This window comes from Bactrocera tryoni, chromosome 1 (genome assembly GCF_016617805.1).
Source record: "Bactrocera tryoni isolate S06 chromosome 1, CSIRO_BtryS06_freeze2, whole genome shotgun sequence".
In the NCBI taxonomy this organism is placed as follows: domain Eukaryota; kingdom Metazoa; phylum Arthropoda; class Insecta; order Diptera; family Tephritidae; genus Bactrocera; species Bactrocera tryoni.
The window spans coordinates 35025877-35047394 of record NC_052499.1 but is presented as its reverse complement, the minus strand read 5'-3'; the positions used below and the strand labels follow the sequence as shown (position 1 = coordinate 35047394).

At 38.0% G+C, this 21518-nt stretch overlaps 1 protein-coding gene across 5 annotated transcripts in view; it reads left to right on the top strand.

The window, feature by feature from the left end:
- The window catches only part of LOC120778030 (Down syndrome cell adhesion molecule-like protein Dscam2), a 158879-nt gene extending 137920 nt beyond the window's left edge, over positions 1 to 20959 (top strand). Inside the window, exons 28-34 of one of the 5 annotated variants that reach the window (XM_040109713.1) lie at positions 10162 to 10477; positions 11801 to 11964; positions 12108 to 12368; positions 12444 to 12710; positions 12774 to 13002; positions 16258 to 16497; positions 18737 to 20959. In XM_040109713.1, the coding sequence (XP_039965647.1) occupies positions 10162 to 10477; positions 11801 to 11964; positions 12108 to 12368; positions 12444 to 12710; positions 12774 to 13002; positions 16258 to 16497; positions 18737 to 18788 (1529 nt within the window). In that variant the 3' untranslated portion in view covers positions 18789 to 20959. Of the gene's footprint in view, positions 1 to 10161; positions 10478 to 11800; positions 11965 to 12107; positions 12369 to 12443; positions 12711 to 12773; positions 13012 to 16257; positions 16498 to 18736 lie in introns of those variants that run through there. The other 4 variants (XM_040109706.1, XM_040109720.1, XM_040109727.1 and 1 more) reach the window with 4 other exon arrangements.
- The last annotated feature ends 559 nt before the right edge of the window (positions 20960 to 21518 follow it).

Here is a 21518-nt window from a genome sequence, read left to right as displayed (position 1 = left end):
ATGTAAGCACATGCATCAAATATGAAAAGCAGATCATTAAAATTTTGAAAAACGAGAGTTTTTTGAGGTGAGAATATAGCTTTCAGTATTTCATTTTTTGTGGGAAACACTTTACAGAAAAACACGGTACGCCTATACCACAGCTTTTAGTACACTATTTTAAGAGTAATCCCCTAGCTGGCTTCGTTGTAGCACAATATCGTAATCCTGCAACCAAAGGCTTCATATATCTACAGCTTCTTCAATATAATCTTGGCGTCTAATCGCAGCTTCGTGGTGTCTATTAACCATTGCCGAGATAGCTTACTATACCACGACAGGAACTGGAATTGACCAAACTGAACTGAAAGAAAAAATCGAACAAATTTTGCAGTCCGCTTTCGCTGGGGTATAATTCACAATATATACTTATTCTCGGCATTTTCAAAGCGATGCTAGAACGCAAGATGCCAATGCAGATAACGGTTCTACGTATCACATAAAACTGATCGAGACAGATTTATCGGATCGGGTTATATATATAAATATGTATGATCAGGATGACGAGAAAAGTTTAAATATGGTTGACTGTCTGTCTGTCCGTCCGTCTCTCCATCCGTGCAAGCTGTAACTTAAGTAAAAATTGAGATATATCTATGAAACTCGGTACGAAGGCTCCTTAGTACAAAAAAAAATCGAGTTCTTGGATGGGCGTAATCGGGCCACTGCCATGCCCGCAGATCGTCATTAACCGAAAATAAATAAAGTGTCTTAACTAAGAACCAAATTAAGATATAAAACTGTAATTTGGTATGGAAGATCACAGTAGCAAGAGGCACCTGTGGCCCCGCCCTTTAATGTACATATGTTTTTCCTAAACCACTCAGGCTACAACAACCGAATGAGCTGAGTACAAATCTTATGAGAACTTCTACAGACAGTGTGAAAATGGATGAAATCAGAAGGTAACCCCGCTCACTCCCCATATAACGGCACGTGGGGGCATACGTGGCATTCTTTTTATATTCCTATGCCACGTTGGGAAAATGGACGAAATCGGACAACAACCAAGCCTACTTCCTATATTGCACAATTTTAAATTCCACTTGATTCATTCAGTTTCCTGTACACAAATCAAGAAGAAATTAATTTAACGGGATAAAACTTTGCACGAATAATGTCTTTAGTGTGCGCCACCATGATCAAAAATTGCTGCATTCAGCTCCATCTATGATACATTTTACGCGGTTTATCCTTTAAGTTTTCCAACACAGAAGAATTAGTAACTGGAAAAAAAAGAAAACACCAGGAGAAGCAACGATGCTGGGGTTTGGCTTAAGTGGTATTCTATCTCTAACTCATTAACCCAGCGTGATCCTTCAGAAAGAATCGATCGACCTGTCAAGGGTAGACGCTGCTTGTAATATTCCGAAATCGAAGACAAAAGACACGAAAAAAATGAAGGCAAAACTGAAAGTTGTCGATGAAAAACCAATAATCTGCGGCCGCCAAACAGTACACGAAAATATCTGCGTGAGTCCTAGAGAAGAATACTACCTTGTCTCAGTGTACATTCCTCTGTTGGATACAATTGGCGAAGATTTGAAGACGCGCTTTTCTAGAGAAGTATTGGATGGATTTCAACTGAGTTTATTGCTTCCAGAAAAAGTATGTTCTTTGAAAACCAAAGAAATTCCCTTTGGACGTCGTGCGACTTTTGAAGCTCGAAGGTGAACTTGATCACTGGCAGTGCCATTGGGGGAAGAAGCAAAAGTCAAAAGCCATTGGAAGCGTGGAAGAATTGTATGTAGATGGTGTATGTATGTAACGTGTTTTTTTCAATTTAGTAGCATTTAATATTACAAGATATATTTGAAATTTGTAATATGATATTGAAGTGTTTAAAAACTACTATATTTAATAAAATAATCTTCATGTTTCAAGTAAATGAAAGCTGTACAGCTCTTTTGAAGCTCCCCCAGAGGCACTTCGCGCATCAGCGGAATGGTTCAAAGGAAAATTAGTACCCTGCTGCTCGCTTCTCGCGGTACAACCACTATCCGCATTTCTCAAATATCCCAGTGTGACTTTTCCCTAGAACGCGAAAGCGTGTAGACTTGTGGCAGCCCACCAAACTCCTACGAAAAGCTCTCCACGAGGCTCTCTTAGTTTTCTTTAACTCTGTCTTGTATACAGCCAGTCCTGTCTTATATAGCGCCCAATCAACGCAAGAGCCACTCGTACGGGTTTGCTGAAGAGTAGTTTGCTGGAAGATCTGATCTCCCTTAGTCTCGATGTCCACCAAATAGGTTTCTCATTTTTTTTCTGACAAAGGACAAGATCTTTTAAGAGTAGTCCTACACACAGAGCTGAAAACCTAGATTTGGCATCCGTACCGATAATTTTTTCGATTGTCACACCGACTCTTCTGCGCTTAATCTCTGCCACACACAAGCCAGAGTTCTCCGGTACTGTCTGTTAGTCTAGTAGTGACGGCATCCTCGTTGCTGAAATTGGGTTTAAGTTCGTTTCTAATAATGTACATATATGACTTGCCGTCAGGAGCTTGTGGCTCTTTGTCTCTAACCCAGAGGTACCGTTTCTTCTTAGCCATAGATAAACTCTCTACACTCTTCTCTAGCAGAGCAGGTTTCACACCATCGTCTTTACCGAACCGATTCCCTTTGAGCAAACGCTCGAGACGGAATACGAATCCATCAACTGATAATCAGTTCACAGTGTTCACCGCATCCGAGAATATATAGTCAATCATCATTTTGGACTCTTCTTCCTTCTCCTCCGACCTCACTTGAAGCAGCGGCCCTGGACTCCATCGCCAGTATCCTAAAGAGCAACTTCTCGAAGCCATACCTTATGGCCCCTTTTGCAACAACGTAAGGAAAGTGCGACTTTATGTTTAGGAGAATTAGCGCTTTCCGATATGGCTCTGTTCGGCGGTGAAGAGTTCAGCTGAAATCCAGATATGCATGACCCGCATCGGAAGATCCAATTTGGCCACCGTTTCGAGCCTTGGCCCCTTCTAAACTTCTCCCATCCGACAGTGCAAACACTGACGTGCAAACGTGGTGCCCTCCGGCACTCACGCACCTAGGTAGTGGCCCAGGGTTTCTCCTGACTACTTTAATAGAAATAACGGAAATTGCAGTCTTCTCCATACCAGAAATTGCAGCTATACCGAACTGTTGAGTGCCACCATAATGCTCCAAAATATCGGCTGCCATCCGACGGTGTAACTTCAGCTTTCTAGCTGACGGCGCACTTAGCATTTGGTTTCATGGCGGGAAGCCATGTTCCTCTGGTTTTGCCAACACCCTTTTCGGGAACGGTTTCGTCGCCTCGTGTGATGGCGTCCTACCCGAAAGAATGCCATTTTAGGTCAGTTCCGACCTACCCTTTCCCTCATCTGTTTTAAATGTTTTTTTGCCGTTACTATTCATGTTGTTAGGGTCCCCACTGAGAGCCGCTATCCACCTCCCAGCACCCCAGAGTTCTAACGGGACGGAGGGAGCCTTGATATTAACCCATTAGCCATACCTACATGGTGCCACCCCTGCAGACTCATTTGACAGAATACTTCGGCTACTAGCCCTTTTTTCAAACCAATCCAAGTAATAGTCCATAACAAAGTTCTGGCCAGGCAAGGGTTAAAGAACCCTTAGGAGTGTAAAAGGCCGTGGAGGACGCAGGTCATTCAGCATTATCCAGTGGGCGAACCTGCTCTACACCCAGGCTTGCTCGCTAAGTACTTTTTGTAATATTCATATTGGGTAATATGCAAGAATTCGTATTTAGTAATGTGTATGACTGTGTTTGCATTTATTGCAGAATCACCACGCAATTGCGGTTTGCGTGTGCACGGCTTTGTTCGCAGAATTTTGTAATTGAATATTTTTGTCATCAGCTTTCGATAGTATACGACGCTGAATACATCCAAATTACAATAAAACAAGTAAGGAAGCACTATGTTCGGATGTAACTGCAACATGCCAGGAGAAAAGCTAGTGATATACCTTATGTTGCAAAGGGTCAACCATAGGACTAGGATCCAAGCGTTATGAGTTATACTCATACAGTGATCGCCATATTTGACATAACGTTTGTTAGAGTAACAGAAATAATTATATGTAGTACTACATACTTGTATATGGAATACGGATAATTCATGGACAACTTAACATATTTTTGGAATTAAACTAAAAATACACAATATTCTACGTTCAGTTAATTTTGACGAAAGTTAGAAGATAGGAATATGGGGGAGTCTTGATTTTGTCTATGTTAATTAAAAGGCCACAAGCTAATAAAATGCTCCCAAGGTCTCATGAAGGCTCCACACATATATTGTAATTACCAGTCATGTGGAGTAGAGTCAACCGACTGAAAGTTCTAATATTAGCTTAATTATAATATTAGGTACAAAGATACAGTGTTATGAGCAAAACACGCTCACGTATTGTTCTGATTCAACCCATTTTTGACACATAGACATAATATTATCAGGAAAGAATTTTCTCTGATTTCAATTGTGTATGTCACACATTGACCAATATTTTCTGTCAAAAGTCAACTATACCATAAATAAGGTGACATTGTATTTATTTTGAAAATTCTTTATTTATTCTTCCAAATCAATTTCATCCCCTTCAAAGTAATCTCCTCCCGATTCAATGCACGTATGCCAACGGATTTTCCAATCTTCGAAGCACTGGTTGGAGTCACTTTCCGGGATGGCCTTCAGTTCCGTCTTCGCTGCGGCTTGAATCTCCTCTATCGTATAAAAACGGTGTCCCCGGAGCGGTCTTTTGAGCTTGGTGAACAGCCAGAAGTCGCACGGCGCCAGATCAGGTGAATACGGTGGTTGCGGAACGATATGGGTTGAGTTTTTGGCGAAATGATCACGAATTACGAGGGCAGTATGGGATGGTGCATTATGGTGGTGTAAAAACCAATAATTGTCTTTCCACAATTCCGACCTTTTTAGGTGGATAGCGTTACGCAAACGACGCATAACGTTCAAATAATATTCCTTGTTGACTGTTTGACTGGTTGGAAGGAATTCATAATGCACAACACCACGATAATCGAAAAAAACAGTCAACATGACCTTGATCATAGACCCAAGTCTCATCGCCAGTTATAATGCGTTTCATGACACCCTGGTAGTCGGAAAGCATCGTTTCACACACTTCAACGCGACCCCTTTTTTCCAAAAAATTCAATGTTTTCGGTACCAGTCGAGATTTGACGCGCTTGAGGCCCAAAATATCCTTCAAAATGGTATTGGCTGAGCCTTGCGATATGCCAACTTCATCAGCAAGGTCTCTAATTGTTAATCGACGGTTTTTCAACACCAAATCTTTGATTTGTTGAACGTGAGCTTCGTCGGTTGAGGTTGATGGTCGCCCTGGACGCTCTTCGTCTTCGACACTTTCACGGCCGGCTTGGAACTCACTATACCACTTGTAAACATTTGTTTTAGACATAGCCTCATCACCAAAGACTTTCTGCACCATCCTCAACGTATCCGCAGCAGAAAATTGATTCTGTAAACAAAATTTAATGCAAATTCTTTGCTCAACAAATTTCGACATCGCAAAAAACGAAAAACTCACTTTTAGCAGCTCACAAAACGACACGTATCTCAAACACTAATGAATATTTTGACATAAATGGAACGATGAGCTGTACGAGATATACGACGACATCGACATACATAGTTCAGCAAATTAAAAGACAGCGGCTACGCTGGCTAGGTCATGTTGTCCGAATGGGCGAAAACACTCCAGCTCTGAAAGTATTCGACGCAGTACCCGCCGGGGGAGGCAGATGAAGAGGAAGACCTCCACTCCGTTGGCAGGACCAAGTGGAGAAGGACATGGCTTCGCTTGGAATATCCAATTGGCGCCACGTAGCGAAAAGAAGAAGCGACTGGCGCGCTGTTGTTAACTCGGCTATACTTAATCGCGTTAGCGGTGTCTACGCCAATTAAGAAGAAGAAGAAGACTGACAGTACTAACAACCTAAAAAAATGTCACCTTATTTTTTGGGCACAGTAGTATATGTACATATGTAGGTAGGTGGTCTGCATATTCGGTGCTTAAACAGTTTTGGTTCCATTTGGACCATTTTTGGTCATAAGATGGAATAATATACTTCAAAGGCACTATTCTTTAAATTAACTTCTTTGAAAAAATCAAAAGGAATTTAAAATTGTGTTATAGACGAAGTAGACGTGGTTGAAGTTCGATTTCGCTCGTTTTCACACTTTGACGTAGGCATATGGAAATAATATCATGTACCGGATTCGGGTATTACGGTATTTCATGCTAAAAGGGCGGTGCCACGCCGTTTGTTCAATTTTGATAGTGGCTCTAATAAAGCTGTCTAATACCGTCTCGGTGGTAAAATTTAATGTTTCTGGAGTTTTTGGTTATTGTCTCATTACGCTTTTGATAGTTATTAACAGTACCGTTATATGGGGAGTGAGCTTGGTTATTATCCGAATTCATTTATTCATTCATGCACCATTGGTACGGGTTCTTATAGGATTTATCTTGAGTAAGTTTGGTTATTTTGGCTTAAGTAGTTTAGAAGATATGTACATTAAACCTATTAGAGGGCGGGGTCACACTCACTTTTTCAAAATGTATAGCCCGCAGGTACTCCTTTCCACTACGATCTTTTGTCAAATTATAGTTCTAGGAGTTTTGAGGGTGTGGCGGTGATCCGGCCTATCTACGAACTCGTTCTTGCTTTACAATGAACACACGTACGAAGTTTCATTACGATATCTCAATTTTTACTCAAGTTACAGCTTGCACAGACGAACCGACGGACAGCTATACAGTAACCTAAACTAAACTATTATAAAACTATTATACTATATAGCAACATGTTGCAAGAGTATAAAAATAATGCGTTGATGGGCTAGACCGCTTCGGAAAATTTCGGGCTTCGTAGTTGCGGTTGCGGTTTCAGAGTTTATTGAACATCCATTTTCTATTTAAAATCACACAATCCCTATACAAAATTAGATTTGCCATTAATGGGTGTATTGAAGTATGTAAATATATATTAGTATGGATGTGTACGCAATGTGACAGGTTTTACTTAAAACATTGAATGCATGTGGGCAAGTCTGCGCTTACGCTGTTTATATCCATATCCAGACGTACTTATGAATAGAGACAAATATTGGTATTACACACATATGTATGTAGGTGTATTTGCTGTAGCTGCTGTAGTTTCAATATTCAGTGTGTATATAAGCGTATTTTATACCCTCGCATCATGTCGTTGCAGTGTAAAATTATTTTTTTCACCTAACGGTTGTTTGTATAACTTAAAAGACTAATCGAAATAGATAGAGTTATATATAGAAAAGTTATCAGTATAACGGAAAAGTTACGGTCTGTCGGTACGTCCGTCCGGCCGCCTGGATAGGGTAGAGTTTCTACCCAATTTCTGAATTTTATTTCTAATTCTTCTTTTTTTCTTTTCTTAGTTTTGTGACGAGAGTCAAGGTATTTGGCAGTATTGGGATATGGTATGTCTGTTCAAATATTTTGTTGTTTTGTTGTTGTTGCAATCTTGGAATAATATCTGTACAATTGTCATTGTATGTTAGATCGCACGTAAAGAGTATGTGCAGGATGAGTCCTAACACGCTACCATGATGAACACCATCTTTTATTTCGTTTAAATTAGAGTACATATCTTCGTAACTTTATCAAAAGCTTTAGAACCGTTGATGAAGACGGTCGAGCAAACTTTTTTTTTTCAAAACCATTTTCAATAACTCGAGTTTGATTCGAGGAGTGATTTTCTCAAAAGCCAAACTGATATACCGGTATCAGCTTTCTCTCTGCGTATGTAAAATGTGTTGAATCGGGTTAAGACTTCCCAGTATCCCGTTATATTAATTGCTTCTTGATTTGTAAACTGAAAAGTGAAAGAATCAAATGGACTTTAAAATTGTGTTATATGAGAAAGAGGCGTGCTTGTAGTCCGATTTCACCCATTTTCGCACTGTGGCATAGGAATATGAAAATAATGCTATGTACTAAATTTAGTCGAAATTGGTCTTTTGTGTCTGGAGATATGGGATTTCATTAAAAAGTGGGAGGGAGGGTGGTCACGGTTTTTTTGGCGATTGATCAGTTCTAGATACATATCGCATTTTATTTAATTTTTTGGGCTACTGAGAACTGCTGTAAGGGACAACTTGTTGTCGATACCTCTCGTTAACGTTATGCTTGAATTTCTTCTGTAGATATGCGAGTTTCTTCGTGGTCTTTTATATTGCTTCTTATTATAATGATAGCTCCAAAGCGTGTACAATTATTCGGATGTGATGCATGATACGCTTCTGAGCTTCTGAATTTAATTTGAGTTTGCTTGGTAAAGTTGCCTACGATCGATATTGGTCCAAAAAAATTTTGTGATGGTAGCCCAGCCCAAGAACAGTTTCGCCGCCCTACCAGCAGAGTGGATAATTACTTCTCTGAAGGGGGCTGCACACCGGAGCAGTAGATCTTCCGCTAAGTTAACCACTTCGGCACGGCGCCTATCGGCCACGTTCGTCGATAGATCTGTGATGAGATAATAAAAACGTCACGGAACGTGTTGATCGATGGATTTAACGAAACTAGAATTATGCGAGCGAACACTACGCAACTGTAGCGATAAGAAAATATTCCTGGCTAGTCGACGCTCAGCTGTTATCTGTGGCCGTCGACTATAGTCGACGCTCGTACCGAAGTGGTTAATGACAGCGATATCCGCTTGAAAAACTGTTCAACAGTCAGGAAGTCTTAAACTGAGATTGGTAGAGAGTTCCTGACAATATACCCCTCCCCAACCTTCTCCAAAGCTTTGACACCCAGAGATTGGTTTGGTGACTCCATGATAAAAATGATACTCCGGTATAAATTCAAAGCGTGTCAGGATTTTCGAATGTACAGATAGGTGTTCATTTAGGAACCCAGATTCTTTGAGTCTGATAGCGACTTTCGCGACCATACACCCTCCGGTATTTCTATGGGCACTATATCCAAAATGGTAAGTGCCGGTTGGTATATGCTGATGAGCGCCGCACGTTGAATGCTCTCGAACTTCCTTGCAAGTGTGGTCTTTTCTAGGACCCTCCATCCCTCAAAGACTCCAGTTTTCGGCATTAATATATAATATATTTCGTATCATGAAAAATTATAGCATTAGTACATTTTTTTAATATTCTAAAAAATATTGTTTTATTGTTGTAACAAAGCGGGTTTCATGACATAGTGATATTAGTCATAGAAGTAAATGCGAAGCTCATAAATTGCAGAATTAGCAAAATTGATGCCAATCAATAAATGGCAGTCATTTTTCATATTCTGGCGTTGCGAACCGCGAGGAAATGCAACTCCCATGTAATTCAATCAGCCTCATTATTGGGTTGTCAGTGTGGAGGAACAGTTGCAGTCCCTATAGCCAATCCAAATAGTTATAAACCACTTTACGACTAGTGTATACAGCAAGGTCGTCTTGTTAGTCAACTGAATTCCATTTCGTCATCAACGTCAGAGTAAGTCGGAGATGGATAAGTACTAACGTACATATCTTATGAATCAAAGCTGCTTTGTTTTGTTTTAAAAAGTAATAGCTTTGTCACACTACAGTAAAAACTGTTTATTAACATACATTTATTTATCAATTGTCCTATAATATATAAAAGCCAGACTAGTTCCACGTTATTCAAGTAGTATTATATGCAAACTGGTATATTTCCTGACTAGTTTCACGACATTAGAGGGATGTTGCAGATAGATGACACACACATGCATAGAATAGAGTAAATGTACTTTCATGAGCCTAAGCGAGAGCATTGCAAACTATATTTGCTATTGAATTGTATTTAAAGCTGTAGCAGCAAATGTGTTTAGAAATCGCACTACATAACTGTCATACTTACACAGTTATGACGTGCTTTATATTCGTATATAAGCACTTATTTGCACCTATGTATAAGCACGTACCACTACTTTTGGCGCATTGCATCAATGCGGCGATGCGCTTGTATCTGTGTATGTAATATGTGCTATGCAACCTTAATGTCAACCCTAGCGCTTTGTGCTGCGCCGCAAGCAATCAACATTTCCATTTAAAATTTGTACACAGGGGACATCCGTTGGACGGTCGTCACATCCGACATCTCGAATGCCGAAGAGAATCGCGAAAATTTAATATTTTGCGATTTCCTGCCAGCCAAGTGGTATCAACTGCGCGTCTCGGCCACAAATGATGCTGGTAAAACCACTGAACATTACCATTTTGCAACAACCAATCTGGATGGGGTGACAATACCACCGCCACAGGTTTTCCCATCGGAAAACGATTTGATGAACAATCTGATAAATGCTACAAATCCCACCAACGGTGATTGGTTTTCAACATTGATCGTCATCGTCATCATCACCGTGGCCATTATTACCATGTAAGTATAACAAATTAAAAGTAAAACACAAAATAACGGAAGAGTGCAATAAAAGTGATGTATCGAGGTGCAATGTGAAAGAGTGTGGCTGCGAGTTTGCCGAACTACATGCTCACACTTTTAGTATTGCCAAAGGTTCATCATTGAATGCATAAAACACATCGCGTTTTCACGTGATCAAAAGGGCAATCGTATTCGGCTTTCAAAGTGCAATCTGACACTAAGCAAATACAAAAATCATACTTTTCTGTACCCATTTCGCAAAGGAAAAGAAACTCGACTTAGCCTCTATATGTTGGAATTAATTTTATCGACTACCTCGAATATGGTAATACAATCTGTAACCATATTAATGTGCGCTATTAAATCAATTTGAAATTGCAGCGAAATTAAACCAAAATGTTCGCCGAAATATGTTTAATTCCAGATAGTAATGATTCTTAACAGCCGAGATATTTGATATATGTATGTATGTATGTACATAGTACTGTGATCAAATTGAAAGGTGAATTTTTAATTTACACTTCGCGTGTTTCTCGAATCGCAAATTTTTTTTCTGTGGGTTGGTAGTACTGCTGTTTTGTGAGGCTCTAAAAGCGAATACTTCGATTTTTCCTATGTATGAATTTACAGAACAAAGAAGTGCGATAATGCACCATCTCATACTGCATTGGTTATTCGCGATCATTTTGCCACATTTTCAACTAATATCGTGCCGCAACCACCGCTTACGCCTGATTTACCTTTGTGCAACTTCTGGCTATTCAGCAAATTCACATGACTCAATTGAGGATATAAAAGAAGGAGAACGCTCTGATGACCATCACGACGGAGGACTTTTCAAGTGCATAGATGACTCGAAAATTCGTTGGCATAAGTGTATTGCAGCGGGAGGGTATTACGTTGAAGCAGATGAAATTAACAAAATTAACCTTTCAATTTGATCGCAATAGTATTAACTAAGCACTAAACTAGTTTCTTGTCTATATTAATTCAAACTTTCGAGTAAAAAGAAAATGTACATAAGAAGTTATTGTTACTTTACTTACGCGATCCGACACATTTGTAATCAGTGAAAATTGCGTGTTAATAGACCAAAAGTTTTTCTAAGCTGACACACAGTGAGCAAAACAATTTAATTGACACAACGGTGAAATCACGTATTTCATTTGCACTTTATTGCACTCGAGACACACACTCGACATTCTCTCGAACAATTCCTTATCATTGTTTCTCTTTACCTACCTAATTCTCACATTTTTTTCTGTTGTCCAACTATGTATTCCGTTTACATGCTTCCTTTGCCGCGTTGCCCTGTCACAGTGCTTTAACAATTAAGCATCGTCGCACTCTGTGCGGCCCCATGGCCGATGGCTACGAGTCGCGTACACTGCCCGGTGATTACAAAGAAGACCGCGACAATCGACGTAATCAGCAGGTGTACAGCGCTTCTCCAGTGAAAACTGTAGATAAAGGAAACGAATCAGGTGAGTCGAGTAGCGAGATTCCGAAAAGATGATTTGGCGGTCAATGTGTATGATGAACACTAACAAAGCAAATCTTTTCCGACGAGTAGACGAAAGGTAGTAATTAAATAACTTCTTCATTTTTTTGTCGATGTTTAATATAGAAATGTACGAGATTTCACCCTATGCTACATTCAGCGTGAATGGTGGGCGAACGGGTGCGGGTGCAGGCTCTTCGAAAACACCACCTCGTGGTGGTGTTTCTGCCTCCCCAATGGATTACACTATGCAGTTTAAGACTTTCGGACATCCAGAGGGCGATAATCTCAATGCTACTGCTTATCCTTTGATACCGACCAGCGCCGGATTCGGTCATGTGAAGTCGAAGTCTAGTTGGCACAAACAGCGCTACTTCAATACGGACGGTAAACTACTGTAGTCCATATCAACACATTTCTTCGTTTTGGTATGTTCTGTATATTATTCAACCAACTTTTTAGATGAGTCTACACTTAGCAAATCGATGACCATGGTGGCTGGGTCACAATCGGGGCATTCGAAGAAGAGCGGACGCGCCAGCAGCAGTAGCGGTGGTGGAGGTGGTAGCGGTAGTGGAGTTGTAGGAGGTCCTGGTGGAGTAGGAGCTGGTGCACACTGTGAATCGGAGTCAGATATGAGTATAAGTCCCAGCACTGAGTTTTCCAATATGCCAACATATAGAGTTCCTTGTAAGTCGACGCGCAGCAGCGATGGGCGCCCAGCTGCAGGTGCGTATGGGCGGGCCGCGCATGCTAATAAGCCTGTCGCTCGCTATTTATACACTTTTGCAGATATGTTTCGACCAGACTCAAGCACGGAATCCAACAATGAACAGGGCTCACCGGTGGAACGACGAATAAGTGGACGGGGGGCAGGAATTGCTGGAGGTGGAACTGGGAGTGGAGAGAGTGACAAACGCGGACATCGTAGTAGGAAACAACAACAACAGCTACAATTACAACAGCAAACAAAAGAGCATCAAACGCTGGACCGGAGAATATGCCCTGGAAGTAACAACAGGTAGTTCAGGTACCTAAACCCCAAACACAACCAAAAAAATTGATTTAAATTAAAGAGAGAGAATAAAATACACAAGCGAAACTAAAGTAATGAAAAGAAATTTTTACACCCGTAAAACCACTCTTGTACGATTATTTCTAATGAACTTACGGCTTATATCTTTAAAGTAATTTGTTGCTTAAGTTTTGTACACTTTTAATTTGAATACTTTAATTGTAGAAATCCATTGAATGTAACCAATAGAGACTTAGACTTATCCATATCATCATAAGCTTACATACGTACAGTTGTGTAAAGAAATTTTGTGATAAAATCTATCTGGTTGAAAATGGCAATTGAAGTTACAGTATTACATGAAAGTTTAAACCAACACTTGTGATATTAATTTCATTTAGTTCGTATAAAGACGCAAAACAGGGTACACAGTGTGATATAGTAACTAAATTATAAATTCCGTGTTAATATTTCACTTTACAGTATACTGTGCCCAAAAAATAAGGTGACATTGTACATATTTATTTTGAAAATTCTTTATTTATTCTTCCAAATCAATTTCGTCCCCTTCAAAGTAATCCCCTCCCGATGCAATGCACTTATGCCAACGGATTTTCCAATCTTCGAAACACTGGTTGGAGTCACTTTCCGGGATGGCCTTCAGTTCCGTCTTCGCTGCGGCTTGAATCTCCTCTATCGTATAAAAACGGTGTCCCCGGAGCGGTCTTTTGAGCTTGGTGAACAGCCAGAAGTCGCACGGCGCCAGATCAGGTGAATACGGTGTTTGCGGAACGATATGGGTTGAGTTTTTGGCGAAATGATCACGAATTGCGAGGGCAGTATGGGATGGTGCATTATGGTGGTGTAAAAACCAATAATTGTCTTTCCACAATTCCGGACTTTTTAGGTGGATAGCGTTACGCAAACGACGCATAACGTTCAAATAATATTCCTTGTTGACTGTTTGACCGGTTGGAAGGAATTCATAATGCACAACACCACGATAATCGAAGAAAACAGTCAACATGACCTTGACCATAGATCCAAGTCTCATCACCAGTTATAATGCGTTTCATGACACCCTGGTAATCGGAAAGCATCGTTTCACACACTTTAACGCGACCCCTTTTTTCCAAAAAATTCAATGTTTTCGGTACCAGTCGAGATTTGACGCGCTTGCGGCCCAAAATATCCTTCAAAATGGTATTGTCTGAGCCTTTCGATATGCCAACTTCATCAGCAAGGTCTCTAATTGTTAATCGACGGTTTTTCAACACCAAATCTTTGATTTGTTGAACGTGAGCTTCGTCGGTTGAGGTTGATGGTCGCCCTGGACGCTCTTCGTCTTCGACACGTTCACGGCCGGCTGGGAACTCACTATACCACTTGTAAACATTTTTTTTAGACATAGCCTCATCACCAAAGGCTTTCTGCACCATCCTCAACGTATCCGCAGCAGAAAATTGATTCTGTAAACAAAATTTAATGCAAATTCTTTGCTCAACAAATTTCGACATCGCAAAAAACGAAAAACTCACTTTTAGCAGCTCACAAAACGACACGTATCTCAAACACTAATGAATATTTTGACATGAAATTTGACATAAGTGTGACTGACAGTACTACCAACCTAAAAAAAAAATAATTCTCCAAATCGCGTCGAAGGAGAAGGAGAGGGTGCAGTTTAAATTTAAATGTCACCTTAGTTTTTGGGCACAGTAGATGCTGAAACAGACGGGTAGCACTTGTGGTGCAATCCCTCCAAGAAATTACTTTTATCGCTTTAAAAAAATTTGTTGTAATCCTTTATATTTGTTTTCTATAAATTACTTTTGTATAATTGATTTAAAGTCTTTATCCGCATATTGTTTTGTACGAATTCATCTCGATAACTTTAGTATTGATTTTAGACGTAATTTTTTTAACAAAAACGAAACTAGCTATTTAAGTTAAGGCCGAAAATGTGTGAATATAAACGGAATTGATCTAGACCTCATATTAAATCTCATATTCCTAGTAAATTGGTTTCCGCTCCTCCGGTTGATGATTTCTTCATGAGCACAATAATACATGAAATTTAATTTCTTCGGCTTAATTATACCATTTGTTATGTTCACTCTAAAATAAATTTATGGAACGTGAATAACCGAAAATATACCGGATTTCGCAAAGAAATGTTCGAACATTTCATACTCTTTCAATTTTTTCCTATCTTAGACCTTCCTTATTTGTTTTTATTTCACATCTTTCTTCAAGTTACTATTTACCTATTGTATTTTAAATAAACTGCTGCTCAACAATGAGAATGACAACTAGCCGCTCCTTGAATCTTATTTTATACATAGGTTGATTTTTATATAGTATCTCGGGATTTGGCGACACTAGATTTTATCGTATAGTTTGACATTTTTGATGATATGCATACTCAGAATGTTTTGGTATGCCAGCGCTATTTGTATTGTTTAGAGTAACTTAAAATATTATTCTCGATCAAAAAAATGGAATTAAAATGGTAGGGTTTTCGTGCTATTATTTTTTACAACTTTCGATGCTTGATAACTTTTCAAGAGTTCATAGATAAACTTAATTTCAATTATGTCTTCCGATGAAGCTCCATCAAGGAACATTGCATATCGTTATCATTCCAAGACGAATTTCGGGAAGAATTTCCAAAATCTGTTGTTGTTCCAAAATCCATTGATGTGTGGCAAGCGAATAGAACAAGGTCGTCATGTAACCCATCGTGAGATAGAGATAACTATAGACATTAGTGGGACTAGCATATATTCAGTATTGCATTAACATTTGACAGAAAAAAAAAAAAAATTGTTCGCGCTGGATCCCAAACAATTAGTCAATCACTATTAAAAGGGTCGTGTCGATTAGTCGAGGGAAATGGTAACAAAATACGATAACGGTGCTCCGAAACACGTTTATGGCATTTTGAAATATGGTGAATCGTGATTTCTTTGTATTCCCGTTCGTAAAAAATAAACTAAGAGGTCAACGCTTTTCGACAACTGAACTGATACCTCAATCAGAGTAAGAAAAGTATATATGAAAAGGTTAATGGAGAATATTTAAAAAACAATAAAGCGTTTTCGATGATTAAATTTTCTCGAAATATAAAAGGCAACCTACGTATCACACATTATTTAGAAATACTTATGTAGTACGGTAATCAAAGTTTTTATAATATTGCTGTATTTGATTTTAAAATGTTTGTTTATACGTTTCGTGTTTTTCCACCGCTTTCCATAGTGTAGACAGTGAGGTTAACTCGGATATGGGTACCTCCTTGGCGGCCACCATAGCCGCTGTGGCTGCGGGCGATCTGGGTTTTCGTCCACCGTCGGGTTTTACTGATTCGCGTGAATTCAGCGAAGCTGAGTGCGACCGTGAGCAACGTGCATTGGACTTGGAAGTGCAACGTGTTATGGAAAACACCGACGGACAATTGGCCAAGATGGATCGAGAGGAATTGACTTCACTGCTAGCAAGGTAAGAATGAATTATGCAATTCACTTTAAATGCCTGTTCATAAATTGATATGTATGTATGTATGTGCGCTATTCCGCAATTTTCGTCTGTACGTGAGAGGAATATGTGTGTTAAGAGGAATTTTAAGCCATAATACACCATTACGGGGCATCTCGACAGGATAAAATCTATGTCTTGCTAACTGTCAAATCTATTGCTATTGCCATTGCCAAATCTGTATGTGGGCATTTGTTATCATAAGATAATCATTTGCGCAAAAGCGTAGGGTAGGTAGGTTCGAGCTGATGTAGCGCATGCTTTGAGCTCTTGAAAAATTTATTTTATCATTTGCCAATGTAGCATTTGGGTAGGTAGCTGATGTAGCGCATGTTTTGAGCCCTTGAACTGTTTAAATCTTTTATGTGGAAAATAAAAAAAGGATAAAGATCCTTTTTTTACAAATGTATATTTCTGGGAAAAATAAGAATTCATATTTCTGGACTACTATGTAATAATTGTGGCATACATTTTATATACCAATTAAAATAATAAATTTAAAATGAGCAATGATATTTTGATTTTTGCTAGTATAAGTTTATTAAATTTAACATTTCACTTATTCCCAACCCAATTTGCATAATTTTTCTGTAAATTAACATTATTATACTAAATATCAATTTTTTGAAAAAATGTTATTTTGAAAAAGTACTGTATTTTTATAATATAACACAACCGTCTCGATACTCGCTCTTCTAATTTTCATATTAGCGAAATGAAAATGCCGTCGGCATATGTGCAAATGAGATATGTTGCCTCTTCGAAATTTTCATAGAAATGAAAACTGCGCTGTCAAACTGCTGAAGTGACAGCTTATAGCCTACGATATATGGCATACGAATTAGTTTGCGATATATTGTAAGCTATAAGCAATGTGGAGTGTCCACAGGCAATAGGCACGGCAATACAGTTAGCAAGACATAGATTTTATCCTGTCGAGATGCCCCGTTAAGCATTAAAATCTTCCTGACCATATAATACTTTCTTTCTAAACATCGTCGCCTAGAAATATGTACCAAGGTATAAGTTAAATACATTAAAATGCATGTGTCTTTAGGCTATAACGGCTCTCCAATAATCGTTACTATTTCACGGAATATGTGGCATTCCTCAAAATAATACTGTTAAAAATTCGCTATTGCAGTCCTTGTGGAAAATGAATGTTAGCAACGTAAAGATGAAGGTTTTAACCCAAAACTACCACCTGCCATAAAGCATGTTTACACTCGTGTTTAAGTGCTTCCAGGTCCACATAAATCAAAGCATTAATGAAATCAGGTCTTTTATAGGTCAATGGTCTCAATGATTTGATAAATAACGCGGCTGTCTTAACAGCAAAGGCTTGTAAATTGAAAAAGGCGTGCAAGACGAGAAAGTCAGATAAATCGCTCACTCAACAGCTAATCATGTATTGACTTCAACTTTTGTGGATGACACATCTTTAGTGAACCGTAACAAATGCAACATTATAGCATCAAGAATCTGAGCGGAGCACTTAAGTTCTGACGAAGATTGGCTAGCCACCTGACGTACATATGTATAAATGTAAATGAACAAAAGTGTAAGAATGTTACATGTGTGCTGAGACCAAAAATGGTCCCGAGTAAAAATGAACAAGACTTTAGTAACCCAAGCAAACGATTACGTGGAGAAAACATAAATCTAGTAAAACAAACTTGCATGAAGATAAGAGGTGCAAATTTAAATTGAATTTTAAATAAAAACTCTTAACTTAGCCTAGACAACAAAGTGCTTTTATACAATGCGGTCATTAAGCCGATTTGAATGCATGGCTTCCAACTGTGGCGCCGGTGCAACTAAAATTTATATAATACAAAGGTTCCAATCGAAAATGCCTAGAGCAATCACGTGTTCTTCATGGCACATACGTAATGAAAACATCCATAAAGATTTTGATATTCCTAAAGAAGGAAGTAGAAGACAGCTGAATGACATATATACATACATATATCTAAACTCGAACCTATTGTCTAATGCTTTAATAAATTCCTGCGTTCAAACACACTTAAAAAGAAAAGATATGCCTGCCTACTAAAAAGTAACCAAAATAGCTCAATTACTTGCTTGACTTTGTCAAATTTTTAAATAGATTTAAGATTTTATAACTTGTCGTTATGCTTAAAACAAAAAGCAGATCCAATGAACAAAGAAATATTGAAAACAAATTATTGGTCCATTACAGATATCACGAGAAAAAGGAACAGGAGCGCCAGGAATATACCATACATGTTTAATGTTTATTGGAAGGTATTCACATGCACATACACATATGCAAACGCATTTATATAAGTACACTGCCGAGCTAGTGAGCGCCTAAACAAAGTAACTATTGCATTTTACATAATCACACGCTGGGAAATAAAGCGAACTGACTACAACAAATCAACAAACGATCAACTCTCAAAGGCAACAAATGCATTTATAAACCCTCACAAACAAGGACTCATACCAAGTAACAATTGCAACTAAACTAAATGTGGCAAATTGATTTTATTTACCATCATGAGCTCGCAGAGCGCTACATATTTCCACTCACAGATAAGTAGTTAAGTATGTAAATGAATTGCATTCAATCATCCCTGCAGGACAACACAATAGCTCCCTTTAACCGGTAATATTTTAATGCACGCGGATGGACTTAGAGAAACTTGAAGCCCACTTATTAAATTTACTTACACAGTAAAGACTCCGTTCGATAGGAAGTTATTATTGTTACTCCAGAAATTTTCGTTGGGAATAGCAATATAATATTCTTTTCTATGGTAGAAAATTAAAGCTTTATAACTTTCCTATTGCTGCCAGATGTAGGGAAAAACTTTGCGGAACTTTTAAAATGGGCTCTAAAAACTGGAGTTAATTATTCCAGGCTTTTTTTTACACACACAAATTAACACAATTTTCTTCTGAATAAATTAATTATATTAGCGTAGATTGCCTTAAATTACACATTTTAAAAGCAGTCGCAAAATATTGTTATCAAATTTAAAGCCCAATATGTTGAACAAACGCTGTTGTGTTGGCTTCCGGGTTTATGCTGCTAAATTTTTGATAGTGTGAAGTGGTGAAAATCTATTCATTGACAAGGTGCGTGGGCCTGCAAGGTATAGGATGTATATGCATACATTCATGTGTAGGTCTGCATTGCGTGGTGTACTCATTGAATTGGGCAAAACAAATAAAAACAATATGAACACACACGCATAGCAACACTTTACAAGAAAAATGCAAAATTAATTAATTTATACGAATGCACTAATTTTGCTCCGAATATAATATAAGTTTTATACGAGTATTTACGAAATGTGTTTCTGATTTACACTTTTATGGACTTGTACGATTACACTGTTGTTGCAGGTCAAGCGTGCATTTATACCTGTGCACATTAGTTACATAAGTGCGGGGTTCGAGCTTTTCAACTGCACATTAAATCAAAGTTAGTTGAAAGGGGCTTACGCCCGGTTGCATGTTGGAATTAATTAAACGTAATGATATCTCAAATTTCCTTATACTGATGATTAACATTTATTAAAACAAGTAAAACTGTTGACTTCGGATGCACCGAAGCATTAATACCCTTCACAGGTGTATTTCTTATAACATAAAATGGTTTAAAAACGTTTACATCTTTATTTTATTCGGTCCGATCACTACAAAAAAATCCCAAGCTAAGGAAAATGTGACGATGGTCTGTCTTACAAAGAAGCTTATATTATACGCGAGGCTACAAAAGTAGACTAACTGTTTCCAGGCCTTCTATTCAAAATCTTCAATTATATCCTAAAAATATTCGTTTGGGATATTTTCTTACTCAATTACTCTTACAGAGTACATACTCACTAGTAGGTATTGTTTTCTACTTCGAAAGAAACATAGAACGGGAAACTTTCTCAGATGAAAATTTGTTTTGTAACATACTAAGCATTATCAATTTTATTGAATGATCCTTGCTTTTGATTAATATTTTTAGTTTCGGGTAAATAGATCTCTAGAGGCAGTCAATACTATGTATATATATCTTGAGCGCCCTTTAAATGACTGAATCTTTAACTTACTATTTCCTTAAATAATGCTATTTACTTTGAATTAGTTAGAGCTTAAACAATTCGGTGCAAACTGTAATAAGTTTCAGCTAAGTAATTCTATATCGATATGCATTTATGTACGTAATTACAAATATATAAGTGTAGCAAAATAAGTATTACAAATAAAAAATGATAAACTGAATTTACAAATATAATTTAATTATAGTATAGAATGACAAAAAATATTATTACATTTCAATACATATTAGATAATCACAAGCAAAATTGTATGATATCATAGGCAATAATAATAAATATGAAGTTATAATATTAATGAAACGTATTTAACTGTAACTATGAGTAACTCCAAACTATTTCAGATATATAAACTAACAATTTATTGAATTTCTAATAACTAATGTTGCCTAATAATTTTAAAACAAGGAAATGGAGATCGAATCTCTGATTAGAAGTCAGGATGAAAGAGGTAAGTTTAGTTAAGTACAACACAGAGGATTTCCCTGCAAATATGTATATACACAAGATATCTGGTCCATAAATATTAAAACAGCGAAAGATATTCTGTAAGCTATTGTAAAGGTGTTTGTAACAAAAAAGCCAAGAAATATTCTTCCCGTTTAATAGTTACCAAGGTCTATTATATTCTCGTAACAAAGTATAAGAATTTTGCTCACTAAATTTTCGATACCTCACCAGATGGTATGAAACTAGATGAAATCTGATGATGACCGCTTCCTCCGCCCAAATTGCTAAATGCACGATAAATCATTAAATTAATACGTTATAAGCATTAAATTTCACAACCAGAATGGAAGTCGATGTAAAATTTGATATTGGGTGTTGCATAGCCCACTTTTAGATGAAATTTTATATTTCAGGAACGACTCGACAATTACAACTACACACAACATTGACTTCTTT